At 49.3% G+C, this 23,819-nt stretch overlaps 1 protein-coding gene across 5 annotated transcripts in view; it reads right to left on the reverse strand.

Moving 5' to 3' along the window:
• The window catches only part of CACNA1H (calcium voltage-gated channel subunit alpha1 H), a 605,989-nt gene that overhangs the window by 70,239 nt on the left and 511,931 nt on the right, over positions 1–23,819 (reverse strand). For 2 of the 5 annotated variants that reach the window (XM_019512701.1, XM_019512697.1), the window contains exons 14-24: positions 17,582–17,678; positions 15,519–15,727; positions 11,756–12,190; positions 11,244–11,344; positions 10,644–10,767; positions 10,445–10,513; positions 10,071–10,255; positions 6,132–6,258; positions 5,631–5,756; positions 3,485–3,574; positions 1,877–2,090 (exon numbers count right to left, since the gene is read on the reverse strand). In XM_019512701.1, coding sequence (XP_019368246.1) covers positions 1,877–2,090; positions 3,485–3,574; positions 5,631–5,756; positions 6,132–6,258; positions 10,071–10,255; positions 10,445–10,513; positions 10,644–10,767; positions 11,244–11,344; positions 11,756–12,190; positions 15,519–15,727; positions 17,582–17,678 — 1,777 coding nt within the window. The remainder of the gene's footprint in view (positions 1–1,876; positions 2,091–3,484; positions 3,575–5,630; positions 5,757–6,131; positions 6,259–10,070; positions 10,256–10,444; positions 10,514–10,643; positions 10,768–11,243; positions 11,345–11,755; positions 12,191–15,518; positions 15,728–17,581; positions 17,679–23,819) is intronic. The other 3 variants (XM_019512700.1, XM_019512698.1, XM_019512699.1) reach the window with 3 other exon arrangements.

Consider the following 23,819-nt stretch of genomic DNA (forward strand, 5'->3'; position numbering starts at 1 on the left):
ATGATTTGCTCAGGTCCCTTCCAACCCTACAAACTATGAAACAGCCTTCCAAGATTTCCCAGTTTCCACTTCTAATCCCATCTTGAACCCAGAAGTTTGGGTGCGTGAACCAAAATGGAGAAGAAAAGCAAGATTGCAGCTGATTGTTTTTAAATCTCAAAGAGTTTCTGTTGTTTGAGGGCATGAAGGGCTGAGTGAGGCTGGGTTTTATTTTAACTAAGCCACTTAACCCTTGGCTAACTAAAAAACAAATTATGCAGCCTTGGCTTGGCTTTCAGGTCAATCTGCGATTGATCACAGCCCAGCAGGAGAACAGCTGCTTAGCACTCGGGTCTCTCATGACAATTTAATGAGGAAAAGCAAAGGGAGAAGTGGGGAATTTGGTATGAGATGGAGGTTGACCGTTCTCTGACTCCAGTGCGGATCAGATCCAGGAATGGGAAGGAGGAAGCCAGGTGGGGATGAGATTTCTGTTTGTACGACTCCCAATTCCTATTGCATTATGGCACGGACAAATGACCGTTGGATCTAGCAGGAGTTTTCCCTGCTGAAAATGGATGCCTCTTGCTCGATGCTTTAGGAGGAAACCTGTTTGTCATTAAATGGCATTATACCGGAGGCTACAGGAGGCAAGATAATGATAAGGTCGTGAATAACCCATACGACAACATGTGGTTGTGTTCGGTGGGGTAGAGACCACTTCACATCTCTCCTTTTTTTAGTTCCAAAGTGGCTATTTGGGGGGTATATTTTTGTCCTAATGTTCCAAAAATCTGACCAGCTCTACAACTTCCGGCTGGAAATGTGGAAGCGGCAGGTTTCCAGTGACGTTTCCAGTACCCCTGCTTCTCAGCACGCTGGCAATACTCACTACCACTACCCTTTCTCATTGCTCTTTTGAAACCTCTGCTTCCATGCCCTGTTGCAGCTGGTGGGAAGAGCAAAATACTAAGAGGGACAAAATAAGCGGAAACATTTCAGACCCTTCAGGAAGGTTTCGTTCTACAACTGGGCTGATTCTTTTGTTCTCTGGACCACTTTTTTTGCCCCTCCCTGTCCCCCAAAAGAAAACTACTATGGTGACGCTACAGCAAAACTACGCGGGTCCCTCATGGGTCTCCAGATGACCAAATGTTTTCAGCTAACTTGCGTGGAAGACCTGTCCAAGACCGATAGCTTGGCTCTGTGCTCAATGTCTCCAGCAGTGGGGGACTGGGCAAGCATCTCTTATAATGGACACCTTCCAAGAAGGCTTCTTCTCAATGGCCCCGTTATCGGGGCTCCATTCCTCTTCCCAAGCCTATCATTTTATTCGTGCTCTCATGCAGCATGTGCGTGGCATGTGGGGCCATGCGCCAAGATCCTAAAAAAAGCATTGCAACTACTTGTTCTAAGGGAGGGAGGAAAAAAAAAAAGAAATCAACCCGCCACCATTGTAACTGAAACACTCCGGCGACACTTTAAGCCCCCTGGCATGGGGATACCCCTGCAAGTTGCCTTTACAGACGTGGCGGCATTGCTCCCATGGACTCAGTAGATTCTTCAGTCACTCCAGGGGCTTCTCCTCTCATTTCTAAAGACATCAGGCAGTAATAACTGCACCTGGTGGGCTTAGTAAATCAACAGGAGACTGATTTCGAGGACTGCCTGGCCTTCTCTCTGCCTAGCATCTACATAAATGGGCAACACTCACCAAGCCTGTAGAGGACACTTCCAGGGGGATTTGTAACCCTGAGACTTAAGGCATCGCCAAAGTAGTCAAGAAGCAAAATGGCCCTTTTTATCCCACGTAAACCAAACCAAAGGAAAATGAAAGTCTTGCTTTGGAAGCAGGCAGGGCTCAGAAAAATTGTGGTTTGTAACGCAGTCTACCGACCAGACATGTATATCTCCTTACTCCTGCGCTTTTTCTCCAGGCGCCTCAGACGCTTCTCCTCCCGCCGACGGGCCTCTTCCGCTTCCTGGTGCTGCCGGCACTTGTGGAAGTTCTCCACCACCACCCCCACAAACATATTGAGCACGAAGAAGCTGACGATGAGCAGGAAGGAGATGAAGTAGAGAAGCATCCAAGGGTTGTGGTTCTGGCTGGGCTGGTGGACAAGAGAGGGGAGAAGAGAGTAACGGGGGAGCAATACATGTCATCACAAAGCATGCGTGTCGCGTGTTCTGCAGTGGAGAGAAATCTCCAAATGGCAAGAGGACAGAGCTGAGAGGAACCACTGGATTTTTTCCAGCACGTTTTCATTTCACCCGTTTTCTCAACCTACAGAAATTTTACCATTAAAAAAACATTTTTTTTTTTGTTTTTTTTTTTTACAGTGAAAGCCAGGATTTGGCCGAGAAAAAAAATCCCTTCTGAATTCACTACCGTATCATCTCTCAATGATGACGGATTTTTGCTAAAGCCAGAGCTCAAGTTATTCCTTGAAGTGGGTATGGATGCTTAAAGTTTCTCTGGCATTTTAAGATCCATGGAAGCTGCAGAAGACAAGTGGGAAGTGTCACCGATATTATGACATGGTGCTTTTTTTTCTCCTAAGGCTCACCTCACAACATCCAATGTGGCTAGCTTCTCCAACATTTGCAATGATTTTCTATTTTGGGTGCATCCATTAACATGCCCCTTAAAGGAACAATGCAATGGTGCATATTTGCAAAGCCACCTGGGGCGCTACGGTACTTGATCTAAACTATTCACCTTTGAGGCATGAAGGTCTTATATTTTGTAAGACATTGCAGAACATTTACTGCCCGGGGATTTTGCTGTGTTCAGTGATGCTGAGGCATGTTAGGGATCAAGCCAGTGACTCACAGCTGCCTGGGAGCAGAGAGCTTTCTCTTTCTGCGTGTCCATTTTTCGAGACCATGCCCAGGTTGACAGGATCTGTGCGACTCACCATAATGGTTCGAGTAACCCAGGCTCAGTACAGCCCCAACGCTGCCCCATAAAGAGCCTCCTTCCCCGTACCCTTGGATAGCACCTGTCCCGAGTCTAATGGGAAGGCCTGGACTCTTTCTCCTTCTAGGTTGATAGAGAGTTGGGAGGAATTTGGATGAAGGTATGGCACAGCTTGACTCCATGCCCTCCGTCCCTATTCCAGGCCTGGAGCAGTGCATGTCGAAGCTTTCTCAAGGGATGTGTAGCTGCCATGTTGGCAACTCCTGCCTATGAGACCCTGGGAGAAAGTCTAGCTTAGATTCCCAGAATCCATCTGGGGGATTCCTGTTTTGCTGAGGCCCCATTACAACAGCTTGGGCACATCCTAGCACTAACTGACATGCCCTTTTGTGCTCTACTGTGGTCATCAGGTTCTCCAGAGATGCTCCGCTGTTGCTCTGGAGGTATAGCAGGTAGTGTGGGACTTCACATCACAGGCTACATGGCATGGAAGTGTTAATTCAGATACATTCACAGCAGTGATGTGCAAATGGACCGGGGATACTGAATGCCAGGGAAAAACCTCAGGATATCTTTGGTATCTACCTGCTGGTCAATGCCCACAGCATCCAGACCGTCATACATGATGTTCACCCAGCCATCTTTGGATGAAAGGACAAACAAGGACATCAGAGCCTGCAAGAAAAAGAAATTAATATGAAGATCCATCCTGCAGCTGTTGACCACCTACTTGCTCTGTCAAGGGAGGAAGGACAAGGGCAAGCGGAGCCCTCAGCATTTCAAGTTTCTCAGACTAGGAAAGGGGAGGCTGTAAAATCCCGAAGAGATGGCAAGGTGACTTAGGTATGACAAATTCTTCCCTGTTCAATTTACTAGGTGGAAAAAATGCTGAGCTCGCAGACAACACTGATGGAGGGGAGAAGGGAAACAACAGAGTTCAATCATCTAAGAGAGAATTACAAGCCAAGAGGACTCAAGCTGCCCTGCAAAAAAAAAAATCCACAATCCATGGCATGTATTGCACAGGCTACTTTAATTTTTAAATGGAATATGCTGTGGTGCAGTGGGGCACTGTGGTGTGCCTGCCACTTCAAGGGGGAAGCTGCTTGAAAGGTAGCTTCCCAGTGGTGTGGGAGCTGACTGGAGGCTCACCTGACTGGAGTTTCAAGCCTTGAGCCCTGCTGAAGACAGGCTCAAGGCCTACAGAGAACTCACCAACTGCAAGAGGGGCTGAGCGGGGAGACAGAGGATTCCCCAGCCCAGAGCAGGGGCTGAGCAAGGGAAAAGAGCTGCCCCCAGCCCAGACAGGGGCTGAGAAGTGGAACAGAGGACCCACCAGCTAGAGAGGGTCTGACTGGGGGATTAGAGGATCAATAGGCCCCAAGAGGATGGTGTGAGGCGTCAGGGGTCTGAGAGTCCAGAGAGAGAGGACAGAGAAACCCAGGGGGTCTGAGAGTCCCGAGAGGGTTTAAGAGAAAGGAAGATCTGAAGTGCTAACACTTGCATGGCTTGGGGCACGGTGTGGGGGAAGAACAGAGCCACACAATTTGCCCTTAAGGCTATAGGTGCCCTGAAGGAGCACAGACAGGCCGAGAGGGCCTATTCAGCATAAGGGCTGGATCAAGATGAGTGGGGTCTGGGAGGGACCTGTTGATGAGTTGATTGGACTCAGGCTCACTCTAAGGCCCGTGGGCAGCCTCCCTTACTTAAGCTCAATAACAACAAGGCATGGCAGGCGAGCAATAGAGGGGGTACTTTAGAGACAGAGCTGGGCAGGAGCCACACATCTGCCCCTGTGGCTCAAACCTGCCACTTGTGGTCTTAGCCATTTACAACTTTTGGTTTGGCTTGTAACAGTTCATTGAATTTGGATGATGAAAGGGTCAGCCTTCACTTCTAGATTTGTTCTTTTCTACTCCTGTACTGATCATAAGAGGCCAAATTCTACTGAGTTACATTGGTGGCCTTGCCAATGAGTGATTCAACAAATCAATGAGTCGGACCCTCTAAAATCAGGACTTTTTTTTTTAAACAATGCAACTGAGTTCTTTTTATTGACTGTTGAGTTTTGAGCCTTGGGAGGTCACATTTCCCGGTTTTTCTGTGACTGCAGGCATCAGAAATGCATTATTTTTAAGAAAGAAAGCTGAGATCTGCCCACTAGCAGCCATAGCCAGGTGATGGAATATTAGGATACGAATGCCAACTGAGTTGGGTCTTGAGATAAAAAGCATGACTTTGGCAACACTGCCAGTGAAAATGCAGGGGGTCATAACAGTATAACTGACAGCATATGTAACAGCACCCTCTAGTCCAACACAGTGACTGACTTGAGGCCCTCCAGCTTGTGCTAAAGAACCAGGCTGCCTAGCTAAGGGCTGTAGCAGGCCTGTGGATTGGAACTAGAGAGGAGAATATAAGACATCCTGATCTGCAAGTTGAGTATGTTTTGGCTCAAGGTTATCATGGGAGTATACACCCATTGTCTCCATTATGTAAATCAGGTTAGTTATGGAGCAAATTCCTCCTTAAACTGAACAAAATCTCTGGCCTGATGTTCCAAAAAACCCCTTGCAATAACAGAAGCCTAAGTGGAAGCTTCAGGTTTTCTGGGCATGTCTCTGCTGCTTGAAAGCTTGATTATCCTGGGGAGACATGCTGGGAAGAGCCCATGAAATACAGACACAGAAACCCTGATGGGAGAGGAAGGAGGAGGAGGGGATGGCATTACCTGCCCTAAGTTGTCAAAGTTGTACTTCCGTCGGACCCACTTGAAGTGTGCATTGGTGCAGTCGGCTTTCGTGGTGATGTTCTTGGTGTCTGACCCTTCGCAGGAGTAGAACTTGCCTTTAAAAAGCTGAAAATGAAGAGCAGAAAGGGGGGAAAAAGGCAATTTGGAAAGCCTGACACAGGAAATTCTTCCTGTCCCAACGAAGGCTCATTGTTGTCTTGCTCGGGATTCCTTCCTGTTTTCTAACAAGCTGAGATACCAGCCTCCAGACACGGTGCTTGAAACACACCTCTGTTGGATGAAGCAGGTTGAGGTTCCTAAAGGTATTTTGGATTGCCTTGGAGACCAGGATAGGACCTTTGAGGTGCACTGGGTTGTCTCAGAGCCAGGAGGGAAGAGCTAATTCTGAATAGTTTTGCCATGGGGAGAAGAATCTCCTGTCTGTCTAGAGAAGGGACTTTCTGAGTGAGTGCTGATGAGGAAGGTGGCGGAGAGTCTTACCTGCACTCCTAATATCCCAAAGATGATGAAGAAAGCACAGCAGATGAGCACGATATTCCCAATGGGCCTCAGAGATGATATCAAAGTCTCCACCACCAGCTTCAGACCAGGGGCTCTGCTGATGACTCTGGGAAAACACAGCAGAACAACCAAAGCTTTAATTGTTGTGTGTGTGTGTGTGTGTCCACTGACCACATGACTATTTCTCCTCCTCCTCATCTGCAGTAAAGCTGCTACAACCCTTCTGCGCCTCCAGGTGCTATTTAGAGATGATTAGTCATTTCTAGATGGACAACGAGAATATCTGAAGTTATAGTACATGAGATAAAAACACATCCAGGGGCACAGAATATGCCATGGGGCATAAGCTAACCATTATCCGAGGAAGGTGAGGGAGGTAATCGCTCCTGTGGGTAGGTTAGTCCATACATATCCTTCTTCTGAAGGTCTGTTCTTGTCAGAGAGGGAGCGCTGAAGCAATGGTCTAATTTGGTAGGGCATTTCATGCTTTCCGTGGAGGAAAGTAGCCTCACAGAAGGCATGGACTTTCCTGTCCCTTTGCCCCCCCACCTCCCAAAGACCATGTGGATAACATCTCTATCATGGTTTATAAACTTTAAAGCATAGCACTACTGGAAAGTCTGACCTTCCTTTGACAGATGGAGAAACTCAGATACCCAGAGGAGTAAGAGAAGCCAAGCAAAAACTCCATTTACAATGGCCTTCTGATGGCAAAGCTGGGATGAGAGCCCCGGGGCCGTGGTTTTGAGTCCTGGGCTCCAGTGGTTGCTTTCCATGACTGCCTTATCGGTGGGTCCAAAGATACCTTACAAGACCAATCTGGGATTGACAGACTCTTACGACCCGGGCCCGTGTTTCCGTGCAGGGTGGGTGGCTCTGGATTCTTGATTCAGTCCGCGACATGCTGGCTCTGCAGTTCCCACTTTTCCATCTCGTGTTGCTGACGGTACCACCAACCTGCTCAGCACCTTCGCGAGACCAAGCCACATAGAAAGGGCAGATGCGTTTTATCCTGCAGGTCTTTGTTGGGATGCCCGCTTCCCTAACCAGCTCAGACCCAAGAGGGGCGCACGACTGATGTCTCCATTTTAGAAGGGGTCATCCTATTAAATGAGCAGCATGGATTGCTTCCTCTTTACAAAGGCCAGGCAGGCTCCCAGCATCCTGGAGGCCAGGTCTGCAGCAGCACAGACAGCATGCATTTCTCTTGTACATGTGAGCACCTAGATAAAGGATGTCCCGCATGGGACAGAGAAGCATGCGTGCACACGAATAGCGCAATGATGAGGAGCCCTGGTCGGCTTATCTGGGAGGCCGAATGTTTCCACTGAAGAATGTCGAGGCTTTCTCCCGAGGTGCAAGTGGGGATGGGGGTGAAGAATGTCCTTGGTGGTGGCTTTTCTTTGCACGGCTAACTTAATGCTCTAATGCCCAAGAGACAGAGAATCTAGGTCAGCAAAGACGCATGGAGAAAAGGCCCAGATTACAAGCAGAAGCTGCAAGCCTGAGGCTACCCAGTCACTTGGTAACATCAGACCCCTTCTGCTTCCTCTGAATGGAAAGGGTTTGCACAGCTTCTTGCTCCCTTGAGCTGCCAGAACATTTGACAGAGCTAATGGCACCTATGGAGCCCCAGAAAAATGAAACTGTTTCTTAAGTAATACTGCAAATGGGTTTTGTAAGGAACCCCAGCGAGGCAGAGGCCACAACAGGCTGCTATTTGTGAAGTGAAGAGAGCAAAAGCGGCTCAATTTGTTCTCTGGGACTAATTTCCTTAGCCAATTCTACTACCCTTGCATTTGTCCAGGCATTGCTTGTGCCCCAATTTCCATTATCATCACAGTGACTTTTTATACCAGAGCGGCACTGGGAAGCCCTTCTGCACTAGTCAGAGATGGCTCCTACCCGGAAGGGTTTACAGACAGCAGCATGGACCAATTCAGGCAACAGACTGGACTATGGAAACAACAGAGATGGGAGCATTCATACAGCTACTTTGTCACCTAGGAAATAATAAATGAACAGACCACAGCCATTGCTCAGGCAGAAATGAGCCTAACCCAGATTGCCTTTCCCCCATCGCTTGAGGGAGCTACTTTTCTTTATGAGGACCACACGATCCCGCCTGTTTCCAATGAGCGCAGGCAGCAGAAGGAAAAAATGGATGCGGGAGCCGTGCGCTGGTAAGAATTCCCCCAGCATTTATCTTCTCCTCATCTCTCTATTATGGCAGAAGAGTAAACAACATACAAATCCCCTTTATGCCTTTTGCAAATATTGAAAGCATCGCCCTTCTCCTGCCTCGCTGAGAGCTAAATTGTTTCGAGGTGATATTAGATAGACGGGGCTCAGGGAAGGAAGCTGGAGCTTATCAAATTATTGCCGCTGCCAGTTCAATTGCAAATTTGCTCCTTGCCAATGCAAAACTCCCCCCAACCCCCAGCCCCGTGAACGGCTGTGAGGTTGTGCAGTTTAACACGTGGCTTGGATGAGATGCGCTATCTTGATATGGAAAACTCTGATAAAAGGAGTGTGGCTTTCGTTCTATACGCTGCGTGAGACAGATAACACCTTCTGCCCCAAATGAAATCAGCTTTTCTAGACGCTGGCGAAGGCAAATTATATAAGAAACAGTCGCTTTGGTCTTGTTTACAGGTATATGCATGGTTGAACACGCTCATTCAAGCGGGCAATACACCCACGTACATCCCCATCCCTACAAAGCCACAGTGCTGACTCAAAAAACATTTGATGTTCACGTTCATGCGATTCAGACACCAAGCAACAGAAAGCTCAAGTGTTTCCCCATAGCCCCTAAGGGCTTGCCCACACCCAGATGCTGCAAGGGCTTGTCTCAGATTGCTTTAAAAACCCATATATGTAGTTAAATTACCGTGTGGACATTCTTGGATCAGGTTTGGACGGGTTATATTCGGTTAGTGGGGGCTTTTAAATTCACCAGTGCAGGTTAAATTGATCTAAGCGAAGCTCAAAGACATAGAGAGCCCATGTAGGAAGAGGCACAATTTAACGATGCTGGTTTCAAATCTCGCTGTTTGTTAAAATTGGTGCAGCTCTGTGTTTATACCAGGCCAGCCTGGAAACCTTCAGGAACACAGAACCGTGCTCTTGTCATAACTTCCTCTGCCTCTCGTGAGTCACAAGGGAAGGATCCTGGCTCAACCTTAATCCAAAAATGTAACCAGCATTTTACAAATCTGGAAGAATCCTTTACTACACAAATTATGGGGTCCCCCCCCCCTCCACTGAACAGCTCTGTTATGGTCAGACTGACCAATTTCTGGTTACCTATTCTCCTACAGTGGGCAACATTTTTTTTTTTTTGAGGATAAATTGAAAAAGAAAAAAAAACCCTTTAGTTTTTCAATCACCGTGAGTGTGGGCAAGAGCTTTTGGGTGAGCACATAACAGACTGGCAAGGGAGATTCATTATAGCTGCTAGTGAAATGGTCTGTGCAATAGGCTGAAATGAATCAGAACAGCACGGGGAGCCGGGGGACCTGGTCTGCCACGCACGATCCAGGCTAAGTCACTTTTGTCCCCTCATGCCTCAGTTTCCACATCTGTGAATGGGTTACAATAGTTTCATAGTTTCTAGGGTTGGAAGGGACCTGAGTAGATCATCTAGTCCGACCCCCTGCCACGGCAGGAAAGAGTACTGGGGTCAAACAACCCCAGCAAGGTGTTCACTGTTGTGAAACACTGAGATCTGGGGATGAAAAGCAAGGAGCGAGTGGCTTTATTTTGCTTCCAGAGCACTTCCCGCAATTCGAGCTCGCTACCCGTGCAGTTTTACATGTGCAACGTCTATGCGTATATGTTGCACCCAAGGCATTTCCTCGACCCATCCCAGCAAAACAAGCCCCACAAACCCACTTTGCCCAGGATGCAAAGTACCGGAGAGGCCTCAAGGTTCGCAGCAGTCTTAAGACGCGAAGGACGCCCAGAATCTTTGCTCCGCCGGCCGATGCCATTGAGACAATAATGTCGATGATGGAGACAAAGACCAGGACCCCATCGAGGACATTCCAGCTGCTTTGGAGATAGGTGTTTTCTCCAGAGAAGAAGCCAAGAGCCACCACCTAGAACCAAAAGGAGAAGGAAATTTAAGCTGCAGTCTGTTCACCAAACCCTGCTGCTTATTTGTTGTCCATAAAAAAAAGAAAAAGATTTGGGGCACCGGGAAATAAAATACAAAGCTTGGAGGACTTTAAGGTCACTGAAACCAGGCCTCCTTGTGGGTTTCCAGGTGGAGGACAGGGCATAGTTACCTTAACCATCATCTCAGCCACAAAGATCGCAGTGAAGATATAATTGGAGACGCTGAGAAATATCCTCTCCTGAAAAACACAAGGCAAAAGGAGGTGGCGAGTCACTTAATCACACAAAACCAGCAACCCGGTGCCCAACGTCCTGCCGGCGCCTTCTCTGAGCGAGCCTCGGGCAGGGAACGGGCGGGGGGTTGCTCACCGTGCTGTGGGGGTCGATGTCGGGCCTCTCCAGAGCGATCGTGATGCAGTTGAGGAAGATGAAGACGAGCACCACGTGGTCAAACATTTTGTGGGCGATCACCTTCTGACACATGGCTCGAAACCTGGGGGAAAGAGGCGGGAAGGAAGGCGTCATTCGAAAGCCAGGCGGGCTCCGCCGTCCTGGGACCAGCCCCTCTGATGGAGCCTCTCTGCTCAGAAGGCAATTCCAGCTGGCGCTGCTGAGACAGTTTCTGCTTGGGCACAGTGTGCTGCCATAATTAGAGCGGAAATTAGGAAGAGTAATCATGGTTTTCATTGCACTGCTGTCACCCCATATTCCTGCCACAAATGCCCATGTCCTCAGGCACGAATCTGGTCTCAAGAGTGATCAAAGCAAACTTCTGAGATGCTCATCTAGTCACGAGGGATCTTGCCCAGGGGTTGACTAGACAGCGTAACCTCCCTATGGTAAAACCAACAAGGAGCGCCAAGACGGAGGGGAAATACCCCGTGGCAATACCCCGTCCAGTGGAACGAGCTCCCCCAAGCCCCTCCTGTGAGCCTGCAGGGAGGCTGAGATTTTATTTGGGCGTCTTACCGATTTTGCGGAGAAAACAAGTAGAGGGACCAGTCTTCGTGATTCTTGCACCACTCTGGTTTGTAGGGCTCCAGCATTTTGCGGATCCTGTAGCAGTAACTCTGGGCGGAACAGAAGAAACAGCTTTAATTTCCTTTCTTTTTCCCACCTCCTTCACGCCCTTCGGTACAGCCCAAACAGAGCTCCGGAGAAAAGTCGGTTTGGGGTCTCCTAGTTTCAGACCAGCCCATCCCCTACCTAAGAACTTAAAGGCCCCATCACTACAGCGCCTTGTAATTGTGAATGGGTTTTAATCCCAAAGCACTGTGGTATTGAAGGGAAGCGTTACCCCTATTTTTACAGACACAGAGCGGTGGTCCAGGGTAGATGCATGCCAATTCGCTGGCACCAGGACTCGTTTTGCTGGCACCGGCCATTAGACGGTAGCCAGCTGAGTCACGCTCTGCACGTGCCAGAGAGGGAAGAGGATCTGAACCAGCCCCTGGGATCGGGCGGTCCTCGCAGCAACTCACATCCTCCATGTCGTCGTCGTAGTCCAAGGGGTCGTCCTTGTGGCTGTCAATGCGCAGGAAAAACTCGTTGGGCACGTGCATCATTTTGCCGTTGCAGTCCTGGTACTCGGTGGGCAGCATGGCCATGGGGTTGATGCTGAGGGAATGGCGCATGCTGGGCAACTGGAGAAGCTCGGGCAAGTCCAAGGAGCTCCTGTAATCCAAGGACTCTGCCCGGCGGTGCAAGGACGCCCTGCTGACGGTGCTGGACTTGGCATCGTCAGACTCGTCGTCCGTGCTCCCTTTCCCCTCTCCGGAGAGCAGGGACTCCCTTTCCCCAGACTGGTTCTTCTTCTTGAGACTCGGGGCCCGGCCTAGGCTATTCCAGCTTGAGCGCCGGCTTCCCCAGTTGCTGCTGGGTCCCCAGTTTGCACAGGGTGAGCTGCGGAGGCTGGACTGAGAGATGGGAAAAGCACGTGAGACTTTGAAAGTGGAAGGAAACGCCTTGCAGCTGGGTTTACTGCACAGATTGGCCGGGGGGCTGCTCGTTCATTGAGCAAGGGAACATTTCAGGTGTTTTTAAGGGCTGAAACAGGTAAAGACACAATGAGGGGCTGGGGACACTGGAGTTTCAGCGGAGTGCTTTTTACTTGACTTTCCTCATCTCCTTGACTCCACCAGACTGGCACTTTTGTAAAGGCACAGTCTGAGCCCAAGCGGAAGACATCCCCCAGCATGGCACAACCCCTTCACATTGCAAAATCCTTGAAGGCGTATAGATTTTAGGCACATGGGGTCAAATTTCTGCTCCATCTCTTAGGCAGCTAAGTGATACAGGGATATCTAAAGTGCAGTTCTTTTCCAATGCAAAATGCGGGTGTGCATCCTACTCGGGTTATGTCTGCATTTGTTGGTAGGGTCAACTTTACCATCGAGGCCATACCATCCATACAGAACCATCTCTACAAAGGGACTCCTATCTTTGACCATGATGACCCCCCTCTGGAAACTTTATTGACCTTTAGGTGACTGGGTAAATCCTCACCCTCACTCACCTCCCTTCCTGCCTCTTTCTGCTGTGTGCTGGGAACTCATCCAAGTGCTGGAAGCCACACACTCACAAGTTTACCACCCACCACTCACAATGCCAGGTTCCTGACTTCCAGCCCCTTCGCAATCCCGCTTTCTCTCGATCTACTGCCCATAATTAGAGCCAAGGACAGAAGAAGAGACAAGTGCTCTGAAGTCTGATTCCCAGAGGACTGGTTAACAGACAAGAAGCATCGTTTGGAGCAGGTAGCATATGGACGGGGAAGGGTGGCTCATGTGCCTTGGGCTGGATGAGGGAGACCCTAACTAATCAGTGTAGATCTATCCTCAGTGCCTTATGGCATAAGGCTGTAGACTGACATTATACACCAGCCAAGGTCCCACTTTTTTTCATCCTGGTAACCTGGTTAAAATTCCTGAAAACTCAGTCCTAGTTCCGAGTTTACTCTCATATTCAGGAGTCTCCAGGTGAACACAGAGAGAGTCCAGGCAGAGAGGATTGCTCACCTTCCTTTCCTGAGGGTCCAGGGCCCCTTTTTATGCAACTGCTTTATTTATTAGTTTTTCCCTGGTGGGTAGGAATCAGATACAGCAGCACTGTTGTGCAGGGAGCTAGTGTCAGCCGTGGGATCACCCACTGGAGATGCATTTTTCTGCATCACAGTCAAAATTTCTCTATCCATCCATCCATCCAACCAACCAATCCACCTTTTACACTGCTCTGGCAGCAAAAAGGTGTCAATACAGATCAGGCCCAAAGGCCTTATTCCCATTGGGGACCATTGTAAAAAACAAGTCCAGTCTAAACCCCATTAGCTTTTAATTGGACCTGAATGCCTAAATCCCCTAGCTGCTTTGGACAACTTTACCCATGTCCTACTCCTGTTTTTCCATAATTTTGGGCAGAAACAGCTCAAACGGCTTTTTCTAGCCACAGAACAATTCCTGATGCTGATTCTTTTGTAAGTGTAATTTGTGTTGATGAACAGCTCCCAGGATAAAAGCATTTAAGGTCAGAGCAGCTAAGCCTAGAAGGAAACCTCCTTTTCTCTGACAAATTTCCTTCCGGCCTTGAAACAGGGCTGGCTGCTTTCATCCTTCTCACTGGGTTTGCCCGGAGCTCCTTTCACCGCTTCATTTTCCTTCGGCTGGTGGCACTGATGCACTCCTGGACAAAGAGGAGGGCTCTTCTTTGAGCCACGAGCCAACCACTGCCAGCAGCCAGCAATCCTGTGAACCCCCAAGGCAAACACTAGCCATCTCAATTTGCTTTTTGGAAGTGTTACCTTGACTAAACAGCTTTACCGATGGGGACAGCGGTTCTGTCTGCTCGCTGTATGAAGGACATTCATGCTCCACTGCCTTGATTTCAACGTGATATTGTGGGTGCAAAGCCAGGAATAGGACAGGTGTGGAGGGACAGAAATCCACTTTCCTCTATTAGCCCTCTCCTCCCTTTGTTTTCACAGTGTTTTCCTCCCCCCACCCTGCTGTGGTCAGTTCAGCCCATTCCAGTTGCACCCTTCCCTACCCCCCGTTATTTCCCCCCACCTTAATTCAGCTCCTGGTTTCCCCTTTTAATGATCAGTAAGTGGCTGCTGTGTAATGAATGGGTGCCGAACAGCCATGCAGGGGGAAAAATCAAGCATCCCCTTTCCTCTGCACTCATCCCAAGCCAGGCTACTTTTGCCCTGCACGCAGGCACGTCCTCATCAGAAAAACACTATGGGAGAACCAGGACCTGCACAGCCGCCAGACCCCTCCACATCCCTCCCAACAGCTGCAGGTCATCTGTGACACACCCAGGGGCAGCACACGGGTTTTACCGTATTGGTGCAAAACCATCACCCTCCAAGACTTGTCCCAGGGACCCATCCTGGGCTGCCTGCATCCCATGTGTGAGGCTTGCCCCTCCTTTTTCTTGATTTTCCCCCAGTGGAAACGGGGCCACTAAATCCTCTATCCCCACACGAGCATCTTCCTCAAGCCTTCTGGAGTGTTATCGTGCAAAATCCTGGTCTCTCCTGCCCCAGGGGCCTCTGCAAAAAGGTCATTTGTGCTGCCCGTGACACTACTGCCACATTAGCTCCCCTTATGCTGATGGATAACAGGCCTGAGCTCGCTCAGCACCTGCCGGTCTCGAGTCGGAGATGCTGCCTTCCTGGTCGTCTGCTGTCTGAACCCTGGTATCTCCCCCTGCTTCCAGTCTCTTAGCAATCCCGTACCTCATTTTTCCTCGCCTCTTATCCCCTCCATCTTTCTCTGCCCTAACCTGGGAAGGGAGAATTCACTGTTGAGCTGCAATGCGTTACGGGACGGGGAAGCACTGTGATATGTCACACGTGATGCAGTTTAGCCAGACAGCTGCAGCTAAAAGGGGAATTGAGGGATTTGGAGGTACTAATCCCACGGGTCACTAGGCTGGTTCAGACCACCTGAAACAAAAACATACGGCTTTTCCAAGTTTACAGGGTTTTTTGGAACGTTTCATCCCATGGGAAGCTTTATCTTAAATTTTTGGCTGAAATTCTCCCCCCGGCCAAAAAAAATCAACCTGAAGTAGATTGTGAGCAAGGATAATTCCAGTCACAGTTTGGAACCATGCTAAGCCACCAACAACAGGCTTATAATGCAAGTATTGGGGAACTCTAATAAACTGGAGCACGGCTCTAAGGTTATACACGGATTTGCTTTTAGACACGACACAGGGAGATCACCAGCGCTGGTAGCATACCAAGGACTTTTGATCGTAGCTCAGGGGATCTATCGAGGCATTGCTCCCTCTCCTCGAGTCCACAAAGGTGTGCACCGAGTCCATGTGCGGCGAGCACTTGGGCGTAGGCATGGGCGTAGCGGCGGTGCGCATGATGATGGGCGGAGGCATGCTTCCCCGGGCCTCCAAGTGTCCGTTTGGGGTGACGGCCAAAGAGTACATCTTCATCTCTGCAATGAAGGGAGGGGAGGAGGGGCAGTGGTTCAGAAGCTCAGCTCAAGATTGCAGAAGCATGTTAGAAAAAACAACAGGCAACCCCCTGGTTCAAGATCAAAGCCAAACTCCTTGGCAATACGAATGCTACTACCACCATTCGGCATGGGCAGGAGATGCAAGGCCAAACTCACGACTATTTACGAGGCCAAATCTTAGGAGGGCTGCAGCATCTGCTGAGATTGCACCTTGCAGTGGCTTTCAGAAGAAGTGGTAGACGGGCAGCACTTTTCAGTGTCTGAATTATGACCCTTCACTCGAGACAACACTCCTAGGTCTGGGGTTCTGGCCAAATCCCCCCGGATAACTTCTTTCTCTCTTCCCATCGGAGACGGCTGTGCAAGGTTTCTGTGCTATTTGTCAAGTGCTTTGGGTTCCTCCAGGCTGGAAGGCACTCTACAAATATTACTCACCATCCATTCGGGAGATAAGAAATGAAAAAGGATCCTAAACACCCACGGATCTAGAAGAGTAATCTGCCTACACCAGGATAAGCAAATGAAACGCCTTTTGCATGCTAGTGGCTGCTAGTTAATAAGCAATACACGCTCTACCATTTCAGTCCTACTGCAAGGGCCCGCAGCCTGTGATGGAAGAGGGGAGCAGCACAACATTAAATCATCACAGAAAGCTATGCTCTGGACTTGTTTAAAATTGCAGCGATTGTCTTCATGTCGAAGGCAAGCAAGAGGCGACAATACAACACGCCTGTGTTTTGGAGCGCAACCCTGTGCTGTCATCGCAAGGCCTAGAGTCCAGCGTAACTCTTATTTTTGCATTATGGCTGGGTGCATTTTGGTTGAATGCCGGCAGAAATGTGCATCCTGGGCGAGGGGCCAGGAGGAGACCATCTGCCGTAGGTAGGAGAGAACAGCAATTTAGCCCTTGTACATGGAGTGCAGGAAACGAGTCCACCCCCACCAAATTGCATTACTGCCACGAGAAACCCAAGGGTTTCATCACCCCAGCTAATTTGCTGCTGCTGGCTGCTTTTGTAATGTGGCATCCTTGTATTTTTATCATCTGCTTACTTACCAGCTGATTCACAGGAGGCCTTTTCTGCCTGCTGGAAGTCGGCGGGAACTTTGCCACCGACTTCAAGGGGCAGCAGCTCAACTTCAAAACCCCGTTAATCTACAGTGCATGGGATGCTGCTGTCCGCACCACTTGTTCAGACACCAACGGCTTTGTCATGCAATCATTAAGGTCCTTCTGTTGTTTATAGGCGTATTGGCATTTAGGAAGTTAATGGAGACTTATTCATTCCCCACAATTTATTCCAAGAAGCCAGCCCAGTCCTCTGTTTGCGAGCTGATGGCAAACAGGTGGCAATGTCCCCCCTTTTGGGACTAACTTGCTATTTGCAGTTATTCAGCAGAGAGTTTCTGCAGCGGGATTTATGCTTGCGGTTCAGTTGCCAACTGTTTTTCAATTAGGAGTTTTCTGACGATTTGATATTTGGGATTTGGTAGTTGAGTGGCATGACTGGGCAACTGAGTCACCCCAGGCTGCTCCGGCTCCTGGTGCCATTTTCAATTATCCATGGATACTTTAAAATGAGGACGGTGCTCAAGAAACACGTTCTCTGCATGGATGCTACTACTGAAAAGTCCTTTCAAGATCCTGAAAACATTCTGAGTAGGACAAAAAGCCAACACACTCCTCTGGCCTAATTATGAGATTGTTGTCGGGTTCATTACCTGATGAAATGGGGTATGCCCTCACCCACGCTTCACACCAAGAGGAAAAGTGTTGGGGGGGATCATTTATATGGCCCTACAGAAGCGGGGTCATGGTAGAGCAATGTGCACCCCCACCTGCTGCCCGGAGGTCTTTCAGCTTCTCAAAATCCTCATCGAAGTTGGCAGATGTCTTGTCCTCATCCGTGTCTGACCTGTTGGCATCACCCTGCGGGGAGATGAAAGGTTAATGTAACATCTGAGGAGTGACTGGACACTGAGACCTTTTCAGATAAACTTCCCTCCAAAGTTACCAATAATCCCTCCCCCGTCGTGTAATTTAATCCAGCGTGGGCACCATGTCACCTTGTGCACAGGCCGGAGCAATGGAAGAACGGGAGCCCACCTCCAGCTCTGACACCAGCTCGTCCCTTTTATCTCCCTCTGTACAAAATGAGAGCAGTGCTAATGACCTGCTGTGAGTCTTAAACAATTAACGTGTCTCAAGTGCCTGGAAAGCTGGGACAGAGGCTGTCTCCTGGGCTGCGGACAGATGTAACGCTGAATTGTTTTAAAAGGGCAGGGAGATTTGTTGTTTGGCACCGTACGAGTGAACTCGATTGCTGTGACTTGAACTCCGAATAAAACAGAGTGAAAGTTGCAATGGTGTCTTCCAACAGGAGCACGGGGGCGTCGTAATGACACCGTAACAGCTTTTATCAGTGTCATTTGAGATCAATTCAACTGGCATGTGTGTGTGGACCTTTCGACGATGCTTGTACAGCACCCAGTACAACAGTGCCCCAGTCCTGACTGGAGTCTGCAGGCATTACCGTAATGTGGTCTTATCACCTCTATTAAAACAGCCCTTGAACTGCCCTGAAAAAAAAGACATAGCTACTATCAATACAGCTGCATTGACTTCACTGTGTCTGGCCTCACCGATCAATGAGTCTCAGGGCAGAACAAGAGAAGTGTGGTAGCAATCAGAGAAGAGACTAAGAAAAATTGGCATTGCTGGGCTACATATTTGTCCTCTCCATGGATCCCAGCTCAAAGCTGCTCGGCAAAGATGTCAAAAGGATTTGATTTATTTATTTTTTTTTGCCAGGACCACAAATTCAGCCTGGAAGGCGAAAACTGAGCCAGGTCTTGCCTCTCTTGTTCTGATTTTGCACTTGGAAATCACCTGGCAATGCTGTAGACAAAGTACAATAGACCCTCACTAGCTCTCCCATTCATTTTGCAGAGGTGCATGGCTGCAAATTGCAGTGGGAAATGATTTGTGTCAGGAAAATCAGTCGATATGTCTTGAAGGCAGACAGAGAGGATTATACAGGAAAAGGGGAAGAGTGTCACTTCTCTGATGATAACCACAGCTCAAGACCTGGTGGTCTCAATACAATAACTATTTCCCTATCATGACGTTTCTGCAGATTAAACCCCCTCTTGTTTAAAAACATCTGCTCGTTTCTTTATCTATTTTTTTTTTTTTTTAACAGATAAGCGTGTAAATGATGTTTTGCTGTTGGCCATCTCCTGCCTGGATATCTTGAGCAAGCAAATATGCATCACAATGGAGAGCAGCCATCGCGATGACACTTCTTAGCAGCCAGCGGTGCTTATCTCTGTGCTGTCAGTCGGTTATCTCTGCGAATCAGGCCTCGCTCCCGAGAGGTTTGGACACCTGCCGTGTGTGCGGTCTCTTCATGCTACAGCCCCTTCCTTGCCTACGGTGCATCTCACGCGGAGCGCCTCGCCTCCTGACATCTCCAGCCTCGCATACGCGACAGCCATGGGGGCTCTTGCAGGAAACAAGTGATGAACCACACGGTGCTTTCATTTGCATTGAGGATGGGATTTTCCTCTGCCTTCTGGGGCACCTCCGGACGAGCGTGGACGTGCGGTGCATGGCACTGCAGAGCCATCTGCGGCGCCGCACGTGCAAGTATTCCCCACGCTGCTAATTTGGAGCGCGGGAAGGTTTTTTGACACTGGGTGACCCTGGTGTCAAAAAAACCAGTGCCTTAAAAAAAAACTGGGCGGTGCATGTGGCAGCAGCATGCGCTGCTGGAAACTGGAGCCACAATCCAGCTCTGTGCTGCTGGACTGCCACGGCTGCAGCACCCACCCACCCTCCGGACCCCAGGTAAGGCTGCTGGGGCTAGCCCAGGGGCAATGTGCCGTGTTGCACACTAAAGCACATGTGCATGGGCGGTTCCCTTGGTACATGTGGTGCCGCTGCGGTTTGTCCCAAGGGAAACATGCGTTCCTGCTCATGGGGATGCACTCCCAGGGGCCAAACTTCATCAAGTATAAACTACCACGGCACTAGCATGGAGTGCTTGGGGCAATTTGTATCAGTGTAGGATCAGCCCTTTGGGGTTGACTTAGTTCTGGGTCCTGTGGGAGTTTTACCATGGATAGATCGGACAAAGCATTTACTGCTGAGTGCTTCGGCATATCTGCCCCCGTACAATCCTAAGCAGACGCCAAATTAGATACGAAGCTGTGCAGCATGGCGCGGGCTCTTGCTTGCATTCTTCCCCTTGTGACCTTGCATCTTGTCTGCATGAAGTGCCTATAGGTAGGGACCTACCTAACTCACGGTGTAAGAAAGCAATTTTCGTGGCTTGGTTGTGGCCCGGAGAGCTGATTTCACGGTTGTTTCATGGCACACCAGCCCCTCGGAGTTGATTGGTGGAGAGGGCTCAGGGGGGAGCCGGCATATTATTTTTAATACTATTTTGGGGGGTTGATTTCCTGGGAAATCGCAGCCAATGCCATTTTTTGCAGAGATCGCCGGTTTTTGTGGCTTTCCACCAAAATTGCATAACCCTGATTTAAGTAGGTGTCTACATATGAGCTGGGAGGACGTGTGATTCCCTGTAGCTATTGAAGCCCTGGGGTCACCTCTGAGGCTGCCAACAACGGGGCCACTGTCACAGTGAGGTACATGGTATCCGTTAGGAGGCAGGAGGTGACCATGGGGTCCTTTTAGGCAAAAGGGCAGCGATGCAATAGCGCTCTGGATCCCAGCACCGACCCCACACTCCCACGATCCTTGAGACATCATTTCTGGCTTTCCATGCAGGCGTGCCTGCTACTGCAAAGGCTACCCTCACTTCACTGAAGTCAGGAGTGCAACCACTCTGCTTGCAAAGTTTATCCCAATGGTTTGATTCAACGTGAGCCCAGTGGGATGGAGTTACCCTGGCGGGCCGTCCGACCGACTCCAGCTTGATGCGTGAAGCTTATTGACAAGTTGTGCAAATTGGCATCTAACTGCTGGTTTAGATCAGCTGGTCCTAGCAGAGGAGCACGGCTCCCTAATTGATGCCCGAACATATCACCATTGTTTTCTGGAGCTGCAACGTGCTCCCCAAAGCGGCAGCGAAGTGAATTTCCTCTGTGATGTACTGCTCAGTCACGCGGGCGGAGAGACAGGCCGAGTTAGGACAGACGAATAAGGGAACTTAAACTTTGGTCTCAGAGCTCAAGCAGTCGCATACAGGAGCTGTTAGATGTGCAGTTTGGGAAGCTATACTTTGTGCGGCTTTGCAGATTTGGGCAGGCAAGGCTCTTTGGGTAGATGTGATGTCTTTTATTAGACCGAGCAGTTGGGGAAAAAAGTTCTTAGCGAGCTTTCAGGAGATATCACATCTACTCAAAGAGCCTATGTCCTTAGACCAACATGGCTACAACCAAAAACCTTCACACATTTGGGGCAGTTTTCGGCTGATCTGGATCCTCTGAGTAATTCACAACACACTTGGCAATTTTTCTTTTTCTGTGTCAAGTTCTGTACGTCGCTGCCAGAAACACCAAACACTGCAGCAAATGCAATACCGTGGACTTCCAGGCTCGTTCTTTTTCTGCAACATCCCTATCGAGCTTGCCTCACTTAACTAGCCAAGACGTGAAGATCAAGCTCGGCGCCCTTCTCTTGCCAGCCCAGTGCAGATCCTCCAGGAAATGGCAGGTCTGTCGATGACCCAAAGGGCAGAACAAAATCCATCCTGCTCGCTCGCAGCTGGATGGTAGGACCAACAAGGCAATCAAGTGAGTCCGCCTGTAAAAGTCAGCCCATGCGATTCAAAGAGCGGTCTGGAGAGAAGAAGGTGGCCATAGGCACAATAACCACCTCTCTCGCCATCCCCGCACGATAGCACCTAGAAGAAGGGCCAGGACAAATGACCTCTCACAGGTTTCTCAGCATGATAATGCTTTGTGAAGACTCCTAAAAGACTCTTCCTATGTTGGCATCAATATCGAATGAGGGGATCGAGGGAGGAAGGCACAGGAAAAACATTTTTTTTCCCAGCTGTAGTGAATGTTTCTTCCTGTGAGCTACGGCCAAGGACATTTTTGCGTTACAAAAAACAAAGCTACGTTATCCATTTGTAAGCGCATGGCTTGCAGAGAGCCCTCGCGGCCGGGATACGGACCCCGATGGGACCGCTGCGGCGCGTACTGTACCTTATGCGGAGACAGGTCACTGTCGAGGCTCCTACTTAATGAAACCGGAAAGGAAAAGGCACGCTGCAAATTTCATTCCTGCGGCGGCGGGCCTGGGCTAATGCGCTGCTGAGTAAATAATGACGGCTCTAAAAACTGTGTCTTACACATATTTCAATCACAAACAGTAAGAGCTCCAAAAGGAGCCATTAAACAGAAGCAAGAAGCCAGGACCGATTTTGCTAAGTCGGTAACTACATATTTATCGAGAATATTGTGTGGGGCTGCCAATTCCAGCCTTCATGCTAGCACAGGATTCAGCTTCCTAGCGGGCAACTAGAGAATGGGACACGGTGGGAAGGCTGGAAGGTCGTAATGGAAAGCTTTCAGCACTCGGCTAGTGTGCTGAATGGAGAGAACATGGTTTTCTTTTTCGCCCTCCCCAAAAGAGAACTGTGATAAAGCAGGCACATGCCACATGGGGGGTTTGCATTCATGATACAGGCCCCTGGAGGCACCGGGGAGTGAGCCGAGCATTCCTGGATCTCCAACCGAGAGCGTCTACTGAGCTAAAAGGCTAATTAAGGCGACAAGCACATTGCATTTGTTCCAGGATAAACCACTGCATCCTGGAACAAAGCGCCATCATTTGGTCTGTTGTTCTGGGATAAATCCTAAGAAAGGTTCACAGGATAAGAAGTACTAACAGTTCTTAACTGACCTATCTTCTTCAAACTTGGCAGGCTTTGTGGCCTCACCAGGGGCCACCACCCCTGCAGTTTTCACCCCGCCATGGCATTAACACATAGATGTGACATGAGTTTTGCTTTCAAGAATCTGGGGTGCAGTTCCCCCCGAATCCCTGCACCGATCGCCTTGAAACTTGGCAGGCTTCGTGATCTTTGCAGAGGCTGCCACCCCTGCAAGTTTCATCCAAATCAGAGAAAAACAACCAAGTTATAGATATTTCATTGATTCCCCATTATACGGATCTCCGAGGCGGCTCCGAAGCTTCGGCTGGATCGAAGCGGGAACCCGGTCTGGAGCTCCAGATAGGATCGCGCCGGATCGAATAGCTGCCGACTCGCACAGGCCCATTGATTACTACCCTCTAAGCCCAATGCTCCAGCCCGTTTTCTATCCACCTTACAGGTGGATAGATGGATACGTGCACACACCAATCCTGGGATATTTCTGTTCCGGGACAAATGCGGGCGCAGGTTGTCCGGGGACAAATGCAATCTCTGTTCCTAACCTAAACGATAGCAAAGGCCGCTGTGGACCATAAGCAATATCATCCAGTCACTCCAGAGCTTCTTGCTGCGTGTATGTGGGTTACAGGTGTGATCCAGAGTGCAGGGCACGACCGGCGGATGTATGGGAATAGAGTCAAGAGTACGGGACCGGTCAAATCTGCTCCACAAGGTTTAGAAAAGGATGCTGAAGCAGTGACAGACTTGTCTGGTGCCCTGGGCATGTGACAGGAGCTTTAAAACGCTGTCCTTGCAGAACCCAAGGGCAAGGAACAGCAACAGCTTAGGTCTAAGGATATGTCCATTCAAAAAAAAGGTGCTTTCATATTTTGTGTGGGCTCACGTGACTGCAGTAAGGCAGGCTGCAAGAGGCAACTCGGATTTTAACTTGGGTAAGTCAAAATTCATGCCCAGGGAAGAACCCAAGGTACAACTCAAACTGCCTTGTCTTCATTTCCACTTTAACTCAGGTGCCAGGAACTCGTCTTAACCTTTTATTTTGCAGCAAGAACATCTCTAGCCTTTTATTTTACAGCAAGGACGTCGCAGGTGACCCCAGGAGAACTCGGGCTACCTACGGCCGTGCATTAGGAAAATGCATCGCTATTTGTTCACTGAAATCATCAGGAGGGGAAACTATGATTGCCCTCCACTACTGA

Source organism: Gavialis gangeticus, unplaced genomic scaffold, assembly GCF_001723915.1.
Source record: "Gavialis gangeticus isolate Ggan-Ray unplaced genomic scaffold, GavGan_comp1, whole genome shotgun sequence".
NCBI lineage: Eukaryota > Metazoa > Chordata > Crocodylia > Gavialidae > Gavialis > Gavialis gangeticus.